Source organism: Dermacentor variabilis, chromosome 8, assembly GCF_050947875.1.
Source record: "Dermacentor variabilis isolate Ectoservices chromosome 8, ASM5094787v1, whole genome shotgun sequence".
In the NCBI taxonomy this organism is placed as follows: domain Eukaryota; kingdom Metazoa; phylum Arthropoda; class Arachnida; order Ixodida; family Ixodidae; genus Dermacentor; species Dermacentor variabilis.
This window is the reverse complement of record NC_134575.1, coordinates 12,516,264-12,536,409: the sequence shown is the minus strand read 5'-3', so window position 1 is coordinate 12,536,409 and position 20,146 is coordinate 12,516,264. Positions and strand designations below refer to the sequence as shown.

The 20,146-nt window shown below is 46.1% G+C and overlaps 1 protein-coding gene across 6 annotated transcripts in view; it reads left to right on the top strand.

The window, feature by feature from the left end:
• Positions 1-18,329, top strand: part of eRF3 (eukaryotic translation release factor 3) — a 30,919-nt gene extending 12,590 nt beyond the window's left edge. For all 6 annotated transcript variants that reach the window (XM_075701149.1, XM_075701154.1, XM_075701150.1 and 3 more), the window contains exons 7-11: positions 4,489-4,729; positions 5,878-6,060; positions 6,605-6,766; positions 11,464-11,632; positions 15,277-18,329. In XM_075701149.1, coding sequence (XP_075557264.1) covers positions 4,489-4,729; positions 5,878-6,060; positions 6,605-6,766; positions 11,464-11,632; positions 15,277-15,320 — 799 coding nt within the window. In that variant the 3' untranslated portion in view covers positions 15,321-18,329. The remainder of the gene's footprint in view (positions 1-4,488; positions 4,730-5,877; positions 6,061-6,604; positions 6,767-11,463; positions 11,633-15,276) is intronic.
• The last annotated feature ends 1,817 nt before the right edge of the window (positions 18,330-20,146 follow it).

Genomic DNA, 20,146 nt, shown 5'->3' with positions numbered 1-20,146 from the left:
CCATTGCGATGCTGTTGCTACAGATAGACAAGAGTGCAGTCGATAAATGCGCCGAATTCTCATGGACTACTTACTAGATCAACTATCGCTATTTCTGCTTGACCTGGTGGTCAGTCAAACCTCTATATATCAAACATGGATATATCGAATTATTGTGTATATCAAATCTATGTCACCCGGAAAATCGCTTGGCTTTTTAATTTATGTCGAACGGGGTCAGACGTTAAATGGATACATCAAACTCTGCCACCTCAGACCACGTGCAATCTGTTGACAGGCGGCGAGCTTTCCCGCAACATCCTCGAAGATAGTGGTGGCGTGTTGGGCATTCCCAACTGCTGCGCACTATATTGCATACATCACTTGTGTCAGGGTTGCCATTTGAATGTAGCAGTGTTCACATGTGACGGCTAGGCTAGTATGATGTCACCGACGCATTGCATTTGCCGCACTGACTCCTCCTCGGTGCCACGCTCTGCGCCTGCCGCACTTCGCTGTTTGCTGCCACAAAGACGCGCGTTCACTGATCTCGCTCATAGACGCCATGGCAGACATCGCTTAATACTTTGTTATTGGCAGTGTTTCAAAATGCTTCGATTCACGGGCGTGGAGGTCGCCACAGAAGTAGCGGCAAAACGAAGATGCTGCCGAGGTTGATCCCGCAAGCGCTGATGTTGCCCCGCTCCCAAGTTAAACTGAGGGTCTAGCTGCTTTGGCCCTTCTACGCCGCTACTGTGGCGCAATAGAAGGCACCGGCCTGTCGCTTGTGGCTTGTTTAGGCTGTGGTTGCCAGTAAGAAGCAGGCGACACTGTTGCATTACTTTCAGCCAAAGAAATATACTTTGTGTGAAGCTGTGTTTTTGTATATCAAATTCTGGCTACATTGAACTATTTCGCTATCACTGTGCTGTTTGATATATCAAAGTTTGACTGTATTAGCACATGATCGTGCAATTAAGGCTAAACCCCATGAGCGCTATTTTGTGCGCGACAGCGACTGCTTCAAGCGACGGATCGGGCCGTCGCGTGAACAGATCGCTCGGTTCTGCAAATCTAGAATTCGTCACTAGTCGCTCGGAAGTGCTATGAGCGACTAGCCAATTGCGCGAAGCCGGAACTGGATGTACATAACTCAAGTACTTCCGTTTGTCGCACGGAACGAGCAAATGATGGAATTTTTATATGTGCAAGGATAAGAACCTGCTGCAAGACTTTCACAAATATTTTATGCTGCTTTTTATAGTAAAACACATCAACTTAAGGGGGGACGTGGGTCCTAAGAATTTTTTCTTATTTTTGGGTGATTGTTAGTGAACTCCACTGTCTGGGGTAATTTTTCGTGCTGATTTCAGATCTGTAATTAGATTTTTGATAGCTGTAGCAGTTAAAAAAATAATGAGGTCTGAAGTCAAATTAATTTCACTCATTACGGGGCTTTATGATGATTCCGTCTTGCTAAACCGAAAACTAAATGCATGACACCATTGCTAAAGACCTACTGTAGGGGGTGATGCTATTTTTATTCATTTGGAAGCATTTTGCGGACAAGAAAACAATCTTGCATTTATTATGAAATTTTTTTCTAATTAGCAGCAATTACTATACCTGAATGTAATTTTCATGACGGTGCAAGAATAATAAAAATAGCATCACCCCCCAGATCATTTCAGTACGAATAAAATACCACCCTTTTCATTTTTGGCCAAAAACAACCCAGAAAAAACACCTGTAAGGCAGACTACAGTGTGCAAAAACATCAAACTGAAATAAACGCATTTGAAGTTTCAAACAAATGTAGCTTTTGCTAAAGTGAAACTACAGCAATACAAATGGCACCATTTTGAAGCTGTTTTGTAAGAATGGCCATACTAAATGTGTGACTGCACACGCTCAAAATAATAGCACACTGGCCACTGAACTACCACAAGAAACCTTATTGGGCACCATGCTCTACAAAGAGCATGGTGCCTGGGTTTCAAACCGAAGTGTAGAACTCTGTGTGGGCATGAACATAGTTCCAGTGTTGTACACGCAGGCTGCCTGATTGATAGCAGTCTCCATTACAATCAGTGAGGCATTTTTTTTTCATTTGGTAGTATTAACCATGTTACTGAATGAAGGCTCTGAGTGTAAGTAGCCTTCCATTAAGTTATCTTCACCTGACAGTGGCTGTGGAACTTAGGGTCAGAGAGCCAGTGAGATATGCAGCTGCTAGGTGCTTTCCAGAATTTTACTTTTGTATGATGCCTCGATCACTTCTGCAGCCAGGTGTGTGCCAGACCAAGGGGCCTAGTGAACAGAGCTAATCATGAGGTTCTCTTATGAAGGGGTGGTATGATAGATGTTGTTACGAGCTTTCGTGACAATATGATAATAGTGAACGCGCACTGTGCTTGGTTGCGAGTCCGAAGTGCCGATGTGCTAAATGCATAGCCGCAGATACAAGGAGCCGACGCGCGAAGTGCCTAGTCGCGGGTTCGAGGAGTTGACCCTCGATGCGCATATTGGCGCAGTCGGAGGCGCCGATGCACAAAATGATTAGGTGACTGTCCGAGAAGTCCGCGCGCGATGTGCATGATCGCCGAGTCGGAGACTCCCTATGCGCGAAATGTTTAGCCGCGTTTCCGAGGATTGCGTGCGCGATACGAATTTGTCACGAATTCGAAACACCGAGTGCTGAAAGGCTTAGCCGCATGTCCGAGGATTCCGCGCGTGAATCTTGATCACAAAGTTCGCGTTGCCGATGCTCGGAATGCTTAGCCGCGAGTCTGAAACGTCCACAAGCGTAGGGATTGGCCACGCTACTGTGAGGTCCGCGTAGCGCCCGTTTTGACACGTCGAGATTACGGCGAGTGGAGATGTCAAACTCGCGAGGTGCAAAGAGCCGAGCAGACGACGCGAGCGCCGGACCAATGGTGAACCGCGCTGGAGTCACGTGGCGGGCGCGGCCAATCGCAGACTCCGGCACGACCTTCAATCATTTGCTTTTTGTGCGCTTAATTCTGTATGGAGGAGATCACTGAAGCGGCAAATTTGAAGACAGAGAAATGCGCTTTCCAACGAGACAAAGATGGCGGCGCTCGGTCGCGCCGTTCCGGAGATATCGCGGCTTGAAAAACGCTGTTCTTTCTTGATTTCCGCGAGATTTTTCGCCGCCTTGGCTGATAAAACGAATTTTTTAGAGCACTTTAAAGTGGTTTACAGTGATGATATTTGGGTATCAGATAGAAAAAGGGTTATAGAAACCGAAAATGTGATTTTCAAAAAATCGATTTTTTGGCCATTTTTCGCGATGTAAAACCCTCGTCCCCCCTTAAGTGAATGAAGCACACATCACGCTAGTTTCGGCGCCTATATTGCTGCCCTCATACCGGCAACACTGGGGAGACGTCGCTCGAAGTCATCGCTCGCATGGGGTCCAACTTGTAGGCGAGGAGCGAACGCAACAGCCACCTCCATCGCGTCGCTTGTCGCATGCAAGATCGCTTGCATGGGGTTTATACTTTAGTGCGTATTATGGCACGACATGCTGCAAGGTGTCTAAAATTTTGGTCATCTTTGTACATTGAGCCTACCACGGGGTTGTCTGAATAATCAGTCATTGACTATATAATTTGTTCAATTACTAGTGCCCACCCCAGGGCTTCGTTGGAGGCTTGTACCCGGTGGTCGCGTTCTCTTCCATGGCCCTGGGACATTGTACTCTCCTGAGCCTTGCAAAAGCAGCACTGAACATCTGCAGTGTTTGTGTAGGTTCTCGTGGGACATATGATGCTTGCTTCAGCCATATCTAGGTGTGGCTTTCCAATGTCAATAAAGAGCTGAGCTGCTAGGCAGAGTTTTGGGTACACGCTGACGTGCTGAAAGCAAAGCATACAGTGGAAAATGAGCTGATGGAGTTGATCGTGTGACTTCGCATTCAATTTTCATTTCGTTCTTCTTTTTTTGAGCTTGAGAAAGCTTTTTCACTGCATTTTGAGTGACTGCGAGAAAAGAAGGCACAGTGTCATGAAATTCTTTGGAAGAAGTTCAATGAGAATCCAGTGAAAGTTAGTGTGAATCGAAGTAGATGTCAACAGACTCCGTCACTGCAATCCCGTGAAGCTCGTGTATCTGCCAACTGCAACAAAATTTTGGACAGCATGAAAAGGCTAGTTTCAAATAGTGACAAATGACAAAACTTCTTCCAGCATGGGAATGGTGGGCAGTGCATGGATTTGTCTACAGCTTGATCGCTTTGGCTTCAAAGAACTTTCCAGTTTTCATTTTGACCTGACTCGTCATTGCACATTTGTTGTGTGGCAATGATGCATGTCATCATACTATTTTCAGAACATAATGAACATCACTGTTTTAAATATCAAGGATCACTCATGGCTAGTGTTGCTGCCCAGGTATTGCTTGCATATGGCGGCATACACACTCAAGCTTGCGCAGTAGAAGCTTGTTCATTTGACCCTCATTAGTTCGACCCACATTCGGTTCCAGGTACAACGAGTGCAAGGAAAAGCTGGTGCCATACCTTCGCAAGTGTGGCTTCAACCCCAAGACTGAGCTGACATTCATGCCCTGCTCGGGACTGACGGGGGCCTACCTGAGGGAGGTGGCGCCCCCTGACGTGTGTCCCTGGTATCGGGGGCCCCCGTTCCTAGAGTACATCGACAGCCTGGCCCCGCTTAGCCGGTCTGCCGATGGCCCTTTCCGAATGCCTGCTGTTGACAAGTACAAGGTGCGTGCCTGCACGGAGGCTGTATAGCGGTGGAAGGAGTGGGAAATATTTGCTTACCGTATTTACACTATTGTAGGTCAACTCAAATGTAGGTCAACCTCCCCAGCCCTCTCCACTGTTAGAAAACCACTAAATTCCGTCGATGGGGGTATGAAACGTTTTATTATTCTGCCTAGTCTTAGCACAACACCGTTATTGAGCATTACGATTTTGCACTCTTCGACGCTCATCGTATTCACAGTGCTCTTTGGGAGTCTTAACTTTATGTGGTCTACTCATAGCAGTCTGGCAATGAACTTAATGAGTTCATTGCTGCTGTTGCCCCTTTCCCACCGGAGCAGCTTATGCTACTGTAATCTTTACCGGGAAACACATGGGGAGAAGGAACGTGCCTCGCCTTGTTCACAGGCACCTTATCATCCATCATGCGGCTGCGACACTTGTTTTGTACATTTCCTTATTGAAATGAATACTGAGGTGTGTGTTGTATGCCTGATTCCAAAAGATACGCACTTTTTTTCGGTTAAACTTTTTTTGCTGACTGACAAGGAAAATAATGACCAGCTAGACGCTAACAGCTTCGCTGTAAAATGTGTTAGTCGTTGGACTACTCGTCCTTACTAGTGCTGCTGTCATCACTGATGCTTGCCCATAGCATGTAGTCATTGATTGAAATCCGGCACTTTGCAAACAACCGCACCACATTGCATAGAGCAGCCGCCCAAGCCAAAAGCACCCAAATAAGCACAGCCATCGGGAACGCTGTTTTCACATGCTCGGTTGGCGTACATTTGCAGTCTTCCACTGCCAGCCATTCATATTCACGACGAAGCAGGTCTTCAAAAGGCTTGTTCACACTGACATCAAGAGGTTAAACTTATCGAGCCGATAAAAACTCTGCACAAATTCATAATATTTGAAAATCATTGGTTTTATCACGCAATATTTTGCTGAAAGCGATTGTCAGTTTCAAACCCATTTGAAGCCAGAAGGATGCAACTACCCATCATTCCCATGCTCGCTGAACTGCCATGCTTGCAGTGCTCATAGAAACCGGTGCTAAAATTATCTCTTGTGGTGTTTGTAGGAAACGCAATGATGGCTTACAGGAGCCAGCATAACGCTTCTGGGTGCAATCTTTATGACAGGACATGGGCACAGTAGTGCTGGGCAAAGTGGAGTCCGGGTCGGCAAGGCGAGGCCAGCAGCTGTTGCTGATGCCCAACCGGCGGACTGTTGAGGTGCTCCAGCTCTGGTCCGACGAGGACGAGACGAATGTGATTACTTCGGGGGAGAACGTCAAAGTCAAGCTCAAGGGTGTAGAGGAAGAGGTTAGTGCTGTCATGTCTGCTGAAGGATGTTGTATGTACGTTCTTGCCTCATTTTGTAGCAGTGGAATCTTTCGTACCTCTGGTTGCAAATCTTAGCCTTTCATTCCTTTTGCAGTGCTTTACGAGTTCCTTGTTGATTGCTTTATAATGATTCATTTAAATTTAAATTAAGTATTAGCAACAAACTTAAAGCTTAAGATTAATTGGTGGAAGTGCCGTTTATGTCCTTGGTATCATTAGTGTAGTTGCACAGGAGCAGAAGTAGGAAATGTGCTTTTAGAATAAAGCATGTGATTTCATTTTTTAGTTGGTCACTAGTGAAATGCTGGTCAGTCTGCAATGATATTCATTGTAATAATTTCATCTCTTTCCTAAACTTTTGTCCAAGCTCTAGTTTTCAGCTTTGCTGGCCAGCAAGGCTATTGCATTCTTTTTCCTTCAATGTTTCCTTCATCTACCAGTGTGTTGGTGGGCGTCACTGTTGCCTCTTCCATTGTGGACCAAGCTTTGCTGACGCACGACGTCCTATGTGGGGCAAATGCAGGAAGTGTCTCCAGGGTTTGTGCTGTGCGACGTGGTGAACCAGTGCAAGGTGGCCAAGGTGTTTGACGCGCAAGTGGTCATCCTGGAACACAAGTCCATCATCTGCCCTGGCTACAGCGCCGTGCTGCACATTCACGCTGCCATCGAGGAGTGCTCGGTCAAGGTAGGAATTTTCAAAGCGAAAGCTTCACTGGCCGCGAGCTCGCGATTTCGCCGTGGCCGTGTTCCGAGGAGGCACATGACGTCACACCGCGTTCCTCGTCGTTGCGCTCGCCTCCGCTTGCTTCGCCGGCTGCGTCGCATGCCTGATAACATGTCGGAGGATTGAAAAGGAGAGCTTGCATGCTCCGCAACCACAATTGAGGTGGCAGTGTGGACGGCGACAATTCAGATGAGCAGGAGGAGGCCTGGAATCGACATCGGAATGAGATGAAGAGAAAACTAATCGCCCAGAAAACAGACGAACAGCGTGCCGAACGACTGGCTAAACTCCATAACATAGCTAGACAACCAGATTAACCTAGACTTGCGATCAAGATTAACCAAGGCTAACCATGCTATGCCTTAGCTTTTGCTGCACATATCCTGGCGTAGCTGAGCTAAACCACTACCAATTTTTCGCCTTGTTTTCCTGTTGATGCTTTTTCAGAGGATGCGCACATGAGCTTATCTGAAACAAGAGGATATGACAATACAAACTTGGCATGGGGTGCATTTATCATTCGTGTGTATTTGCCAAACATTGTGCTAGGTGTGATTGACCCTGCTCAAGGTTTCATTTAGGATTGTCCACTGCCCTTTCTAATGTAAAGCATTACAAGTGCTTGTGGATCAGCTGTCATATTTGAACGTGCTCACCACTGCATTTGGCAGTCTGCAAATTGAACAACTAAAGCTGCTGTACAGTCAAGCCCCGCTGTAATAAAATCGACGGGATAACAGAGAAATTTGGCTCATGTCTAAACTTCATTGTTGTAAAATTAGTACAGGACAGCAATGACAGAATGGGCCAGGCCTTACATAAATAAATTTATTTTAAGCATTGATGCCATGGGACAGTTCTCAGACAGTGTGAGCAACTGCAAACCATATCAAAACAGCCTAGTCGAGGTACTTGTGTGCCGTTTTGGGTCATCTTGTGTTTCATGGAGGTTTGAGTTCACGCACTGGCCGCTGGCCGAAGATACAATGTGAATGTGTCGCGCATTCGTGAACTGAGACTTTCTGCAAGGATTTTATTGTTGCATGCAGTTATTTCTCCCAGGCTGCTGAAATTGGGGGTGTAGGTTATATGCAGAAAAATACAGTAAAGACAACTTTTTATTCTGACCCTGACAAGACTGACGAAATTGATCTAATTATCTGCTCGGTCGAATTGACAAGAAGCAGAAGAAAGCCACAGCGCTCTGCTGATTCGTTTGGCACTATTTGCCTGATTCTAACATGCCCCGCAACCGAACACGCGCCTGCTTTCTATGTATCCAAAGTAGAAAGCTAACGTAGAGATAACTTTAAGACTCGTAAACAAAGTAGAAATCCAATGCGCGCCCAACGCGCCCAACTTTTTAGCAAGAAAAATGGGCAAGGGTCTAATATGTGTTGCACGATGACGACCATTCCTGAAGTCAGCTTTGCTGCAATACATTGACGTTATGCAGTAAAGCATAAACGCCGTGAAGATGTTTTTGTTTTGTAGCAGGCAATTTCCAGCCAAATTTTTCTTAAAGAAGGCTCATGTTACAGTTTGGTAATTACCGTAATCACGCATTGTGAGCTACGGTTGTTGCTTGAAAATCTTCCTAGGGAAAGCTGGAAATGGGTGTTTTCGATGGGAGATGACGTGTGCAACGCATGTACTGTCCACTAAATGGGTCACTACTGGGATCTCGCCATAGGGGCCAGGCGTGTACTCATCAAGTTTGAACTACAGCGCAGGTCAGTTTTAGGATCAAAATAACACAAGTTAGGGCCCATAAAAATGCATGGGCGCTGGCTGGAATCTTCATTCAGGGCCAAAGTAACTGAACATCTGAATTAACAGCAGTCTACTGTACATAAGCTTGCCTAAACTTCGTCCCGTCCTTCTTGGTTCAAATGAGTTTGTGACATTGCAAATTGATCAAATAGACCCACCCATGCAAGAGCATTGCAGAAGCTGCCACACATGCTTTTATGCTCCCTCACTACAGTTCAGAAAGGAGATTCTTGCTCTTCCCATAAAAATGTCTATAGGTGATGTTCAAAACAAGGGGCCTTTGACATGTTTCTCGCTCCTGTAACTGCTTCTGATGCTTCAAGTACACAAACGCATGGACTTTGAGATCCCTTTTTTTTTCTTCTTCTTTCTTGCTGAAATTACTTGCATAAAGCTTGCATTTTTCCTCTGCAGAAAACTTGGTAAAGTTGGGGTGCGATTATGGCAAGGGGAAATAATAAAACAAATTTCAATAATAATGGCCAGTGTGGAGGGTGCAAGCTTCACGCGAGTAAATACACCACTTGGATCAAGCTGCGGGTGCTCTTTGGACACCACCTATTCAACAAAAATTGCATTACAAATGTAACAATTTGCAATAATTATGTGTGTGTGTGCAGAGTTCTCTTGCCTTCAGGCTTTTAGAAAATTTATTGCTTGGAGGTTGGAGATTTAGGCCAATGAAGGTAAAGGGAAATAATCAATACAAGAATGCCTGAAGCCACAAGCACTAAGGTTAGACAAATCCACATACTATACCAATGATTCCCAGGATAGCTGAATGATAGCAGCACCATTTTCTTTAACTTTAGTGAGGAATTCTATGCCTAATGGGACTAAATAAATGTTTTTTCATTTATTCCTTGCTTCCATGGCATGCAGCAAGGCACAAAACAGTGCAAGACATATTCCGTGTACAGCTTGAAAATTTTGCCACCTTCAAAAGCTCTGTACATTTGATGTATACGATATTTTCCTTTGTGTAACCTTCCTCTGCGTATAACCTGCACCTATGTTGCAACACCCCTGGAAGAAAGAATCTGTGTTTATAACTCGTTCAAATAAAGGTGCAATGCTGTAACCTTCGTAAAGTATCTCCAATTGTGGATGCACAATCGTCTAAGTCGTACATTTGGCCAGCGACTCTTTTAGCGACGTCTTCAGTGATGCTGATGGTCTGCAGCTTCTGCTTGCCTTTTAAGAACTGCTGGCGCCATGTCAGAGTGTCGACCGACTAGGAAAACTGGGAATTCTCTGAGATTTTGAATAGTCTGAAAATACTCGGGGAAAACACAGGGAATTTGTGCTTCTATCAGGGAAGGTTAGCTGCAATTTGACTGAAAGGGAATGAAAGTCACGGTAATGCTGGCTCAAGTAACAGAGGGATTGTCACGAATCGTCTTTGACGCTGTGTTGTTGGCTGGAGCAGTTGTCAGCTTACAGCCAACAGACTTTCTGGGCCTTAATACCGTTTTGGACCTGCAGTGACGGCAAAATCAAAGTTTTCACCGCAGCCGGTTTGAGGCGGCGAGGTAATCAAAATGTTTTGATTACCTCGCCACCTCAAACCGGTGCTCTCGCACGCAGATCCGCTGGCAGCCGTAGCCACCACCGTGGCAAACACTAGGCCTAGCTGCATCGGTGTTCTTTGTTAAGCTTGTTGCTGTTTGGCGTCTTTTTCATTGAAAGAATTCGCCACTGTTAGCAATGGAACCAACTCTGACTTTGCGGTTCTCGTGATTGGCTTTGAAGCTCTGAAAGCACGGCATGTTGCATAATGCCAGTTCCCGAAAGTCGGTTTTGCCCCAGTACAGCAATGTTATGGGGTGAAACATACGCAAAAGCATTGCGGTGAAACTTAACAAGCGTGAGAAGGCGCAGTTATCAATTTATAGAAATAGCTCATATCCCCTTCAGTCACGGCATCAGTCACCTTCAGTCACATTTGTGGACGTGACCTATTTTTGCCACTTAGTACAGTGCTAGCTTGGAGCAGAATAGTTTAGGGTAAATTGAACATTCTGATAACCTAGATTACTTCCATTTTACATATGAGCTATATGTATCATTACAGGCTACCACTTTGGTGAAGGCACCAGTGTTTTATGCGACGTTGGACATGGGACATGTTGGTAGCAACGTTGAAAATTTTTTTCTTAAAGTACTTGAGGCCAGTGAATAACTTGTACATATAATTAGAGTGAGGGATTTAATCTTTTCATGAAGAAACATTGCATGACCTTTTCTTTCTGTATGCATCTCCTTTATATTCATATTTGAGAATATGAGACTCAATTTGCAATGAAATTCACCATTATTTTCTTTTTCCAAAGATATTTTATTTGCTGCGAGTTTTACTAACCTCTCCCTTCTGATTTTGTCGTGACTAAAATAAATGCTACTCCTTACTTTTCAAACTGGGTTTTTGTTTGTTTGTTTTAGCATGCTTATGAGTGACAGCATCAGGTGACATGGTGTCAGCCAGTCATCACATAAAACAAAGTTCTGTGCCACCAAGGGAATTTTGCAAAGGCACTAGGGGAAAACCTGGAAACTTGGGGAATTTGGAAATGTGAATTCGTAGGAAATGTGAATTTCGAACATTATCCGCTAACTACTAGCACCGCCAAAACGCACTGGGGTAGGGTTAGGGTTCCCCAAGTGGTAACAAAACCTGGGATGGCGGAAAATATTGTCTCGAGTCGAGGCTTTGCGCAGACGTGTGGCGTACTGTCGTGAAACCACACCGCAAGGCAAAATTCACATGTAACCAGGACCCTGAGTAATTTTTGGTGCTGGTTATATGTGCAAAAATGCAGCACTTTTGCCAAATTTGCAGCCCAAAAGGTGCAAGGTGTTCAGGGAAACGTATCGCTGTGTTGCAGACTATCATCTGCCTAGTGGACCGCAAGTCAGGCGAGAAAAGCAAGACGCGGCCACGGTTTGTGAAGCAGGACCAGATTGCCATCATGCGCATGGAATGCGCAGGCGTTGTGTGCATGGAGCCATTCAAGGAGTTCCCCCAGATGGGACGCTTCACCCTGAGGGACGAAGGTATGTGCTCTTGCCACTCCTTGCTTCTGGTTCCTGCACAATTTTACATCATTGCACTGTGTCTGGTGCTCAGATTCTGAATTGACAGGTCACTGTTGCAGGTCACTGCTGTTACGATTGCTTCGTAACACTTCAAGGATGAGACATAAGAGTACTTGAACGAGATGTGAATTTTTCAACTAAACGTACAATCTGCACCACTAGTCGGGACATTCAGTAAAATTCATTTGAGTAAACAAGGTAGCATTCCACCATTTCTCCTGTTATCTAACCATACGGAGGGAAATACTTTGTCTCCATGGCCAAACTTTGTCCTTATCCAAGTTTTGAAAAAAATGTGCTTGTTTTGGTCTGCAAATGCTTTTCTGACTGCTCCTAGAACCATGGTTACAGAACACTATTATCACAGTAATCATGTAGCGATTTCAGATTACCGTATTTACTCGGGTAAGAGCTGCACGCCCACTTTGGAGGGCAAAAATTAGGGAGAAATTCAAAATGTCCTGCCGGAAAGTGAAGTTAGTTTCATTGCCACTAGATGTTAGCTGCATTTCCGTCAACGCCGCTCAGGTTGGTGCCACCGCGCGATTTTTTCTGTGTGGCGTGTCATCTTGGCTGTGTTTTAGGAGGGAGCCCTATTTGGGTCAGCGCTGGTTAGGGACGATGGGCCAGCATCTGAGGTTATTTATTGCAGCATTATATCATTTGCGCCTCTTTCTCTCTGCTACAGTTGCGGAAGCAGTGCGAACCTATAGTGGGCCGTCATCGGCCCAATTTATGTAAAGGCCGCACCCAGCCAAGATTCTAGAAAAAGTCTGGCCCTTACACGAGTACAGTTAAAGCTCGATATAATGAACTTCAATATAAGAAATTTCTTGATATAAAGAGGTATTTCACTTTTCATAACCTCTAGTCCAAAGAACACCATTTATTGAACCTCAATATAATGTGTTTGTATGCGATTTCAATATAATGAAGTTTCACTCCTTCCGCAAGGAAATGCCAAGACAATACATGAAAACTTCCACAGACGCAAGTGGTCAAATGATTGAATTGCAAGCGACTGGCCTGCAAATGCACCTTTCAAATTGCGCTCAGTGCGACAAGAGTGACCGCAGAAGTAAAGCCACATCATGTTCCTGATAAAGTCCAAGTGCAATAAGATCCTATTGCATGCTGCGCACTGTGCTTAGGTGTGAGTGAAAGTGTGCGAGGGTGAGACTAGAAAGATTGTGGCTTCACGAGTGCTGCCTTCCCGCATGAGCAAAGGGAAAGAGAGGGAGAAGAGCGTGCTCGCAGTAACGTGCGCAAGGGGGGCAGAGTAGGGGGTAAGTTGGCGCGCGTCTCGATTTCTGGTGGCGTCTTGGCCGTGGCTGCACATGTCTGTAAGCACAGCTGAGCTCATAGGCTGCTGCGCACCCTGCTTTAGAGGTAATCTGTCGCATGTGCAAAGAGTAGGCGTGCTGAGACGGCGTGGTACCATGTAAGCTGTCTATCCACATATTTAGTATTGGAGGTTGCGTAAACTAGAGTTTCGGTTACCTGTTGGAGCGAGAGGCAGACGAAGCATTCGCTCCCCACTGCTGGCGCTTTTCCTGTCGGCGGCGTCCCAGTGCGGGTGACGCTATCAGCCATGGGGGCACAGTGCGCAGGAAAGCATGGCTGGCTCCGCTTAACTCGTAGCGCCGAGAAGATATTGTCGACGTGCATGGCAGGAAACTGTGTGCATTGTTTTCTCACTAAAATTTGTTTTTTCGATCGCCTGATAATTCCAGAAAATTCTGTGGCCCCTTTCCGTGTAAGAAAAATCGATTGGCGACTGTACTTACTTTATAAAAGGTCAAATTTCGATATAACGGTAAATTGCCAGTTTTACTGCCTTGTTATGTTGAAGTTTAAATGTATATAGAGTACTACAGTCAAACCTACTTATAATGGTATAGGTTTTAACAATATATCAGTTGTAACAATGAGAAGCTACTGAACCGTCAATTTTTGTATGTTTTCCATGGTGAAATAGCCCACTTACTATAATGCCCCAGTGCTGCATTATCGGTTATAACGAAGTCTGGCTGCTGGTTGTCCATGATGAAAGGTAGTGAAATGCGAAATCCTCGAAAAGAACGAATGCGAAAAATCCGAGCCACTGCTCGATGGCCCGCTGCCGCAACAACTGCAGCACGCTTATTTTCCAGCCTGCCCCTCCCCCATCATCCTTCCACCCCTCCGAACACGAATGAGCTGTGCCCATATGCCTCGCCACCTATGGCGCCATTTTCCAAAATGCGAATGGACTGTGCCAACTGCGCTGCTCTCCCAGATTGCTTGCTGGATCCTCATTCAGCGTAGTTCTGCAAATGCATCGAATCACTAGTCTTCATGTTTGTTCGTTGCGTTGAAATCATTCCTGGCCACCTGGTTTCTCAGCCTCCTTTGATTCGCTGCTGAAACTGAAGATGGCTGATCCACCCGCTTATCATCGGCAATGCACGACTTTGCCGGTGAAAAGAAAGCGCACGGCTATAGATTTGGAAATGAAGTGCTTCTAACCGATGAGCAGATAGTCGCAAACGTGCTTGCATCAAATAGCGACGACAGCGATTACGTGGTACGGCAGGCTGCTTCAACGTTGTCCTCACAGGAGGCTCGGCAGATGATTCAATCCCTTCCTCCGGGGCTTTGTTTTTGCAAGGAACCTTCTGTGGAGCACCTGGATGCCTTGGGGAAGGCTGACAGACATAGGGCTTCCTTGTGCACACCAGTGAGAAGTATGTGGCGAGATGCTTGTGGCGATCTCGCCTCAGCGTTTCTTCTAGATTCCTCAAGCTCTGGCTGCCGCAGCAACCTTATCGCATATTTTGGTGTTTTGGTGGAGCTCGCATATAGCTTACCGCCCATAACCCCCTCTTTCCAGTTGTTATAGCGGACAGCCGCAGCTTGTTAGATGCCATCGAAGTGCCCAGCAAGCAGTTAAACGAGTGAACATAATCAGCAGCCGGATGTAGAAAGGTGGTGGGGAGGGCCCTGGCCTCCCTGCCATCCTCCTATTTTGATTTTTTCATGCTATCTGGTTATAACAATGGAATTTTCGTGGCACTTGAATATTGTTTGAAGTGGGTTCGGCTGTAGTGCCCACACCAGGGCTTCGTTGGAGGCTTGTACCCCATGGTCGCGTCCTCTTCCATGGCCCTGGGACATTGTGCTCTCCTGAGCCTGGCAAAAGCAGCCCTGCACATCCGCAGTGTTAGTGTAGGCTCTCGGAGGACATGCGATGCTAGCTTCTTTCTACCCTTTAGGATGAGACATAAATACCCGAAAAAAAAAATATTTTCCTTCTCATTGTGCAAGATATACTGAGAATTCAGAAGAGTGATGATATAACCTAGTGTGAGAAGTTTGCAGGCGTACTTTGTAATCATCTTAATAAATGTAGTTATCTAGTTACCTTAATATATATAGCTAGGTTGTAGAAAAATTCTTTTAAAACAGGATTTTAATAATAAATGTTCAGGTAGATTTAAGATTCTCATCGAGGTAACCCTGGAATGTTGATTAATTTGACAAAATGGAATGAGCAGACTGATTCTGGACAGATTCGAGGCAGTTAAGAGTTTGAATCACCACACTGTTGCCATTTCCCACAGGTCGCACCATTGCCATTGGGAAGGTGCTGCGGGTGGTGGAATGACTGGGAGCAGCCCCGGAGCAGTGCCACTCTCCCGGCTCGCAGCCGCCACCACCACCCAGGGATTGCCAGCAGCAAGACGCCGCCAGCTCCACCAACTCACCTCGCCACTGCCCACAGCGGCGCCGCGAGGGGGGCGCGCGCGGCGTCAGCCGGTCCAAACAAGCGCACCGAGCAGCTGCGCCGTCGTCCGCGGGCGGATGACCGCGGCCCCCACGGCGGTGCGCCGTCTGCAGTCGGTTCGGGACTCGAGTCGGGCCCAAATGAGAGCGCTAGAGTCATCAGAAGAGGGTCACTGCAGCACCGCTGTCATGTGCCTCGTCGCATTAGCATTGCAGTGTTGGCGAGTTGTTACGGAGCCGTTTTGAGAATACAGTGCAGAGCAGTGTGGATTCACAACGAAAAGCGAAGGGCAACAGCCTTTTCTGTGCCCTTTGCTTCTGCATCCACTTTGTTTCACGCTCTCGCTTCAGATGTTCTGCATCATTACCAAGGACATTAATTGCCCGAGGCTAAATCTTATTGAAAAGAGCTGGAATTTCAAGGAATAAAACTACGAGTGTGCAGAAAAGTATCATCGTGCAAGTTCCTTGATTGATTGTGCCAGTTGCCGTCTCCATTTTAGGGATAGCCCATATCTTCATCCACTTGCAGGTTAGCTCGTGCCTTTTCTATGGCCATGGAAATAAATGTTTTCGGCATGTACAAGCAGATTTGGGCCAGATGTAGTGCATTGTGCACAGAGCTGGGTTGCATCATACGTATGCCATCTCCTTGATATTCCATTGCTCATTATAGATTTATCCCCTCCTAAAAAGGTCTGTTTGCAATGGCTTGAGGACATGCCCACTCACACTGGCTTCAGTCTTTGTGACCCAAGCCAGTTGTGGCTTCGAATGCTGGGAGCATTCTGGACCTGCAAGTTTTCCCACATGACTCCGGCACTGTAGAAAAGCTTTTTCTGATGACTCTAGCTAAGGGCCCACACCTTCCATTTTGCCGTGTGGTGGGGTGAGCTCGGAACCTTTGCATGGAAACAAATGGACAACTCTGTTGTGCAAGGGACTCCCTTAGCGGCAGTGCGGTGTGCATGGGCTTTGTCGAGGGGGAAGGCCACGTGGTGGTGACGTTCCACCTGGGACAGGTGGCCAAGAGTTTGAGGGGTCGCGGCAAGGCCGTGGTTGAGACACGGATTTAAAAACGGCCGGCGTGTTGCCCCCACCTCGGAGGACCACTAGTGGGAAGAGGTGACGGAAAATGTTGCGAGGCTACGGTGGTGGCGGGAATGGTTGCCAGCGCAAAATGCTAGTTGCCAATAAATAATGGCCCCTTCCAGGAGTCTCTGTCTTGCACTTTTGTTCTGCACTTTGATGCAGATAGAAGTTTTGTTATACATAGAGCCATTCTGCATGTCCTTGCTAACTGGTGGAAAACCTCAATTATGGCCATAGCATCATTTCAGTGCAGTCACATATCGCCATGTGCCTGGTACCAGGTGTTTGTCGGTTCATGTAGCTGGTATCAGTTGTACTGCAGCATACTGGCAATATGCAAGTGTCTGCTGGTATGAGCCTAGTGATATATTTTTATTGTTAATTATGGACATCTGCAGTATGTGCTGCTGATGTCTTTGGTACCAGCATGCCTCTTTTTCTGGTACGCCCTACGTAACAATCTGCAGTCCACAAAGTATTTTTCTGGCACTTCTGCTGCTAGACTGCAGACTTGAAACTGGTGCCAGTAGTTCAGGTTCGCTGGTACCACTGTACACCCTGCTGTTGTTGTTTCTGGTGCTGGCTTGCCAAACACCTGGTACCAGTCCAATAGATGTTGCTGGTACTCTTGCTGCCATTACTCTTGAAACTGCTGTCAGTATGTGCAGTTTCCCTGATACCACTACATTTCGCTTCTATTTCTGGTACTGGTCTACAACATGGCTGGTACCAGCATTTAAAAAAATTGCTGGCATTAGTCGGTTTTCGCTAGCTGGTAAGAACCAGATTCCCACTGCCTCCTGCGCAACTTAGTTCGAAACGTGAGGGCCTTCCCCTTGGGCACATTCCTTGCACACCGCAATGAAAAAGTAAATGGGTCGCCACACAAGTTAGTGCTACTTTGGGCTTGGTCCGACTGTCGGGCAGTCTGCAGACTCGAGAACAGGACATGCGGGTGCACCGGCCGTCAAGACAGTCGTACCGGAAATGACCGGACTACCGAGACGAAGGAGAGACTCTTATTTTTTCTCTTCCTCCTCTTTTGTATAGACTTCTGCCAATTTCTATTTTGTTGCCATCTCTTTCCCTGGATCTTTTCTTTTGCACGTTGTTTATACTGTTGTGTGTTGCCTTCTGCTCTTTCTTCTGTTCTATATAGTAAATATGTACAATTGCCTTTTCTTTATGCATTATTTTGACCACCACACTTGGGTCACCCTCTTTTTATCTCCCTTTTGGTGAAGACTATTCAGTCACTCGCTCATCATGTGAAGTGTCCTGCAACATTGACTTTATTTGCTATACGGATAATTTTTTTTTTATTTTGCAGGGTTTCTCGCAGTTCATCATGCATGGGTTTTGGGTTGTCTGGTGATTATTGCATATCATCGTGCTTTATTTTTGTTTCGTACAAGATACGCCCAGAATTTGTCGTGCATTGGAGTTGCAACATGCATTTCTTGTTTAGGTTGTCTCGTTGACTGTGTTAATCTAAAAAGAGAGCAGTGAACATATTTGTTTAATGGTTTTATATAAGCACAAGAAAAGTGGAAAGTGCATATGACTTTTTTTTAACAGATAAAACTGGTGGCGGTTGACACATGCCCTGTGTTTTGTTGTCTGGGCTGAAAAGATCTTCATCGAAAATTTGTTTTTATGTCTCGAGGAGATGATCATGCGGTGAAAGGAAGAGGCGGGAGAATATTTTTCTTCCCTCCCTTTTTGTTTTCCCCTTGATTTTGTTGTTTTTACCAAACTTCCAAGGAAAAACTGAAATAAAAACGTTTATTCCAATCAACATTGGTGTTTTGGTGCTTGCTGTTTCACTGGTACTTTAGAAGTGAACTGAAGTTATTCAGTAATGCTGCTTTCGTCTGGCTACCTCAGTGTGGCAGGTGCGTGCTTCGGCGACAAGTTTCATTCTCACCTGTTGCAGCTACCTTTCTGATAGGGATATAATGCCAAACATTCGCAATTTTGACTGAACACGTGCCAATGGTACTTATTCGCCTTGGCAGAGCCCTGTCTGATAAAGCTAGTGGAGCACCATGCTGGTGCATCCACTTGGCTTTGTTTTTGAGCCAAATGCACTGTGCCTCTGAAAATGTAACCCCTCATGCGTGGGCCATGCGTGTCCTCCGTCAATACTGTGATTGAACAGCAATGGCACAAATGCACCTGGAGTGTCTACTATGTCAAACACTTGCCTTTGCTTCGTGTTGTCGACAAATTCGACTTCGCCCTGCCATCTGCTAGCCGCCTGGTTAGCTCAGATGGTAGAGCGGCTGCGCCGGAAAGGCGGTGGTCCCGGGTTCGAGTCCCGGACCAGGACGAATTTTTCTTTAACTATGAGGCTTTTCTTTCGAGGAACCCATATGGGTTTCCTTTGTAGCAATTGCTACGAACGGGTGGATGTCTGATTTTCCCTTTATTCAAGAAACCATCTGAGGATGATCTGTCAGTCGAGAACTGTTATGTTGCATCCGTGGAAGAGACTGCTTAAATATTGTGGAATGGTAAGGTTAAAACCTGGGAGTAACTTCGCCTTCATTTGTTCACTCCTCTGTTGTGCTGCTTGTTGTAGCTACGTTGATGCTCATGCCATTGAGCATCTTGCATTCCAAGGTTCGGTATTCAAACTGGGTATGAGTAGGCAAAGAGAGCTATTTCTTTAAAGGATTACTGTACCGAGCATTGGGCCCACTTAAAAAGAAAAATCCCAGGTACAGAATTGATTAGTACTCTGCCATGACATCTCTGATAACCCCTGCTTTTCTTTGGCAACAAAGCTGTGTTGAACTGGGCACATGGATTTTGTGCATATTGAAGTAGCTCGGCTGTTGCAGTGCGCATGAAAACTGTTTACCGAACTACTGTTAACCTGCCGCAGTAGCAATGGAGTTCTGTTGCCGAGCGTAACGTTGGGGTTGAAGGCCGCCGGGCAGTCTCGTCGTTTTGGGAGAGGGCTTAGATGTAATCAGACGCAACATGGAAATTTAAAAGTAAAACTGCCAGTAAGCTCATGCACTCGAAAGAAGACCAAGAGATGTGCAATAGCGTAACAAGGAAATGCACTGTCCGAGTGCAAGGTAAAAAAAAATATGACGCGTGTGTATGCATGCAGCTGTCGTGTCACAATTCACCGACAATTACGATACTCCCTAATGCTAAATTTGAGCACAGCTCTATACACATCTTCATTTCGCAATATGCTGGCTGACACAGACAATGTCTCGTGCAGTACGTTGAAAACGAAGCGAAGTGTGCCGCGACTGCCTTGCTGATCAGGAGATCGCAAGAGGCAGTGTGTGGGCGACGCGTGGTGCGATTCGCAGCAGCCACCACAGACTCCGCTTACGCAGCGCTTTGTTTCTATACAGACTACGTGCACTACTCTGGAACCATCTTGTAGCGTAGCACTATGCCTTTCTTCTCGTGCTTTCGCCATACCCTCCACCTCGGATCTCCTCCTCACACTCTTTGTTATCAGTCTTTCATCTCCCGCTGCGCTTTGCGTTCATTCTTCGCTGCGTGCTTATTTGCCCGGTTACAAAAGACAATGATGCTGGCTGGAGGAATGAGTCCCCAAGAGCTACACTCTAAAAGCAACATGTC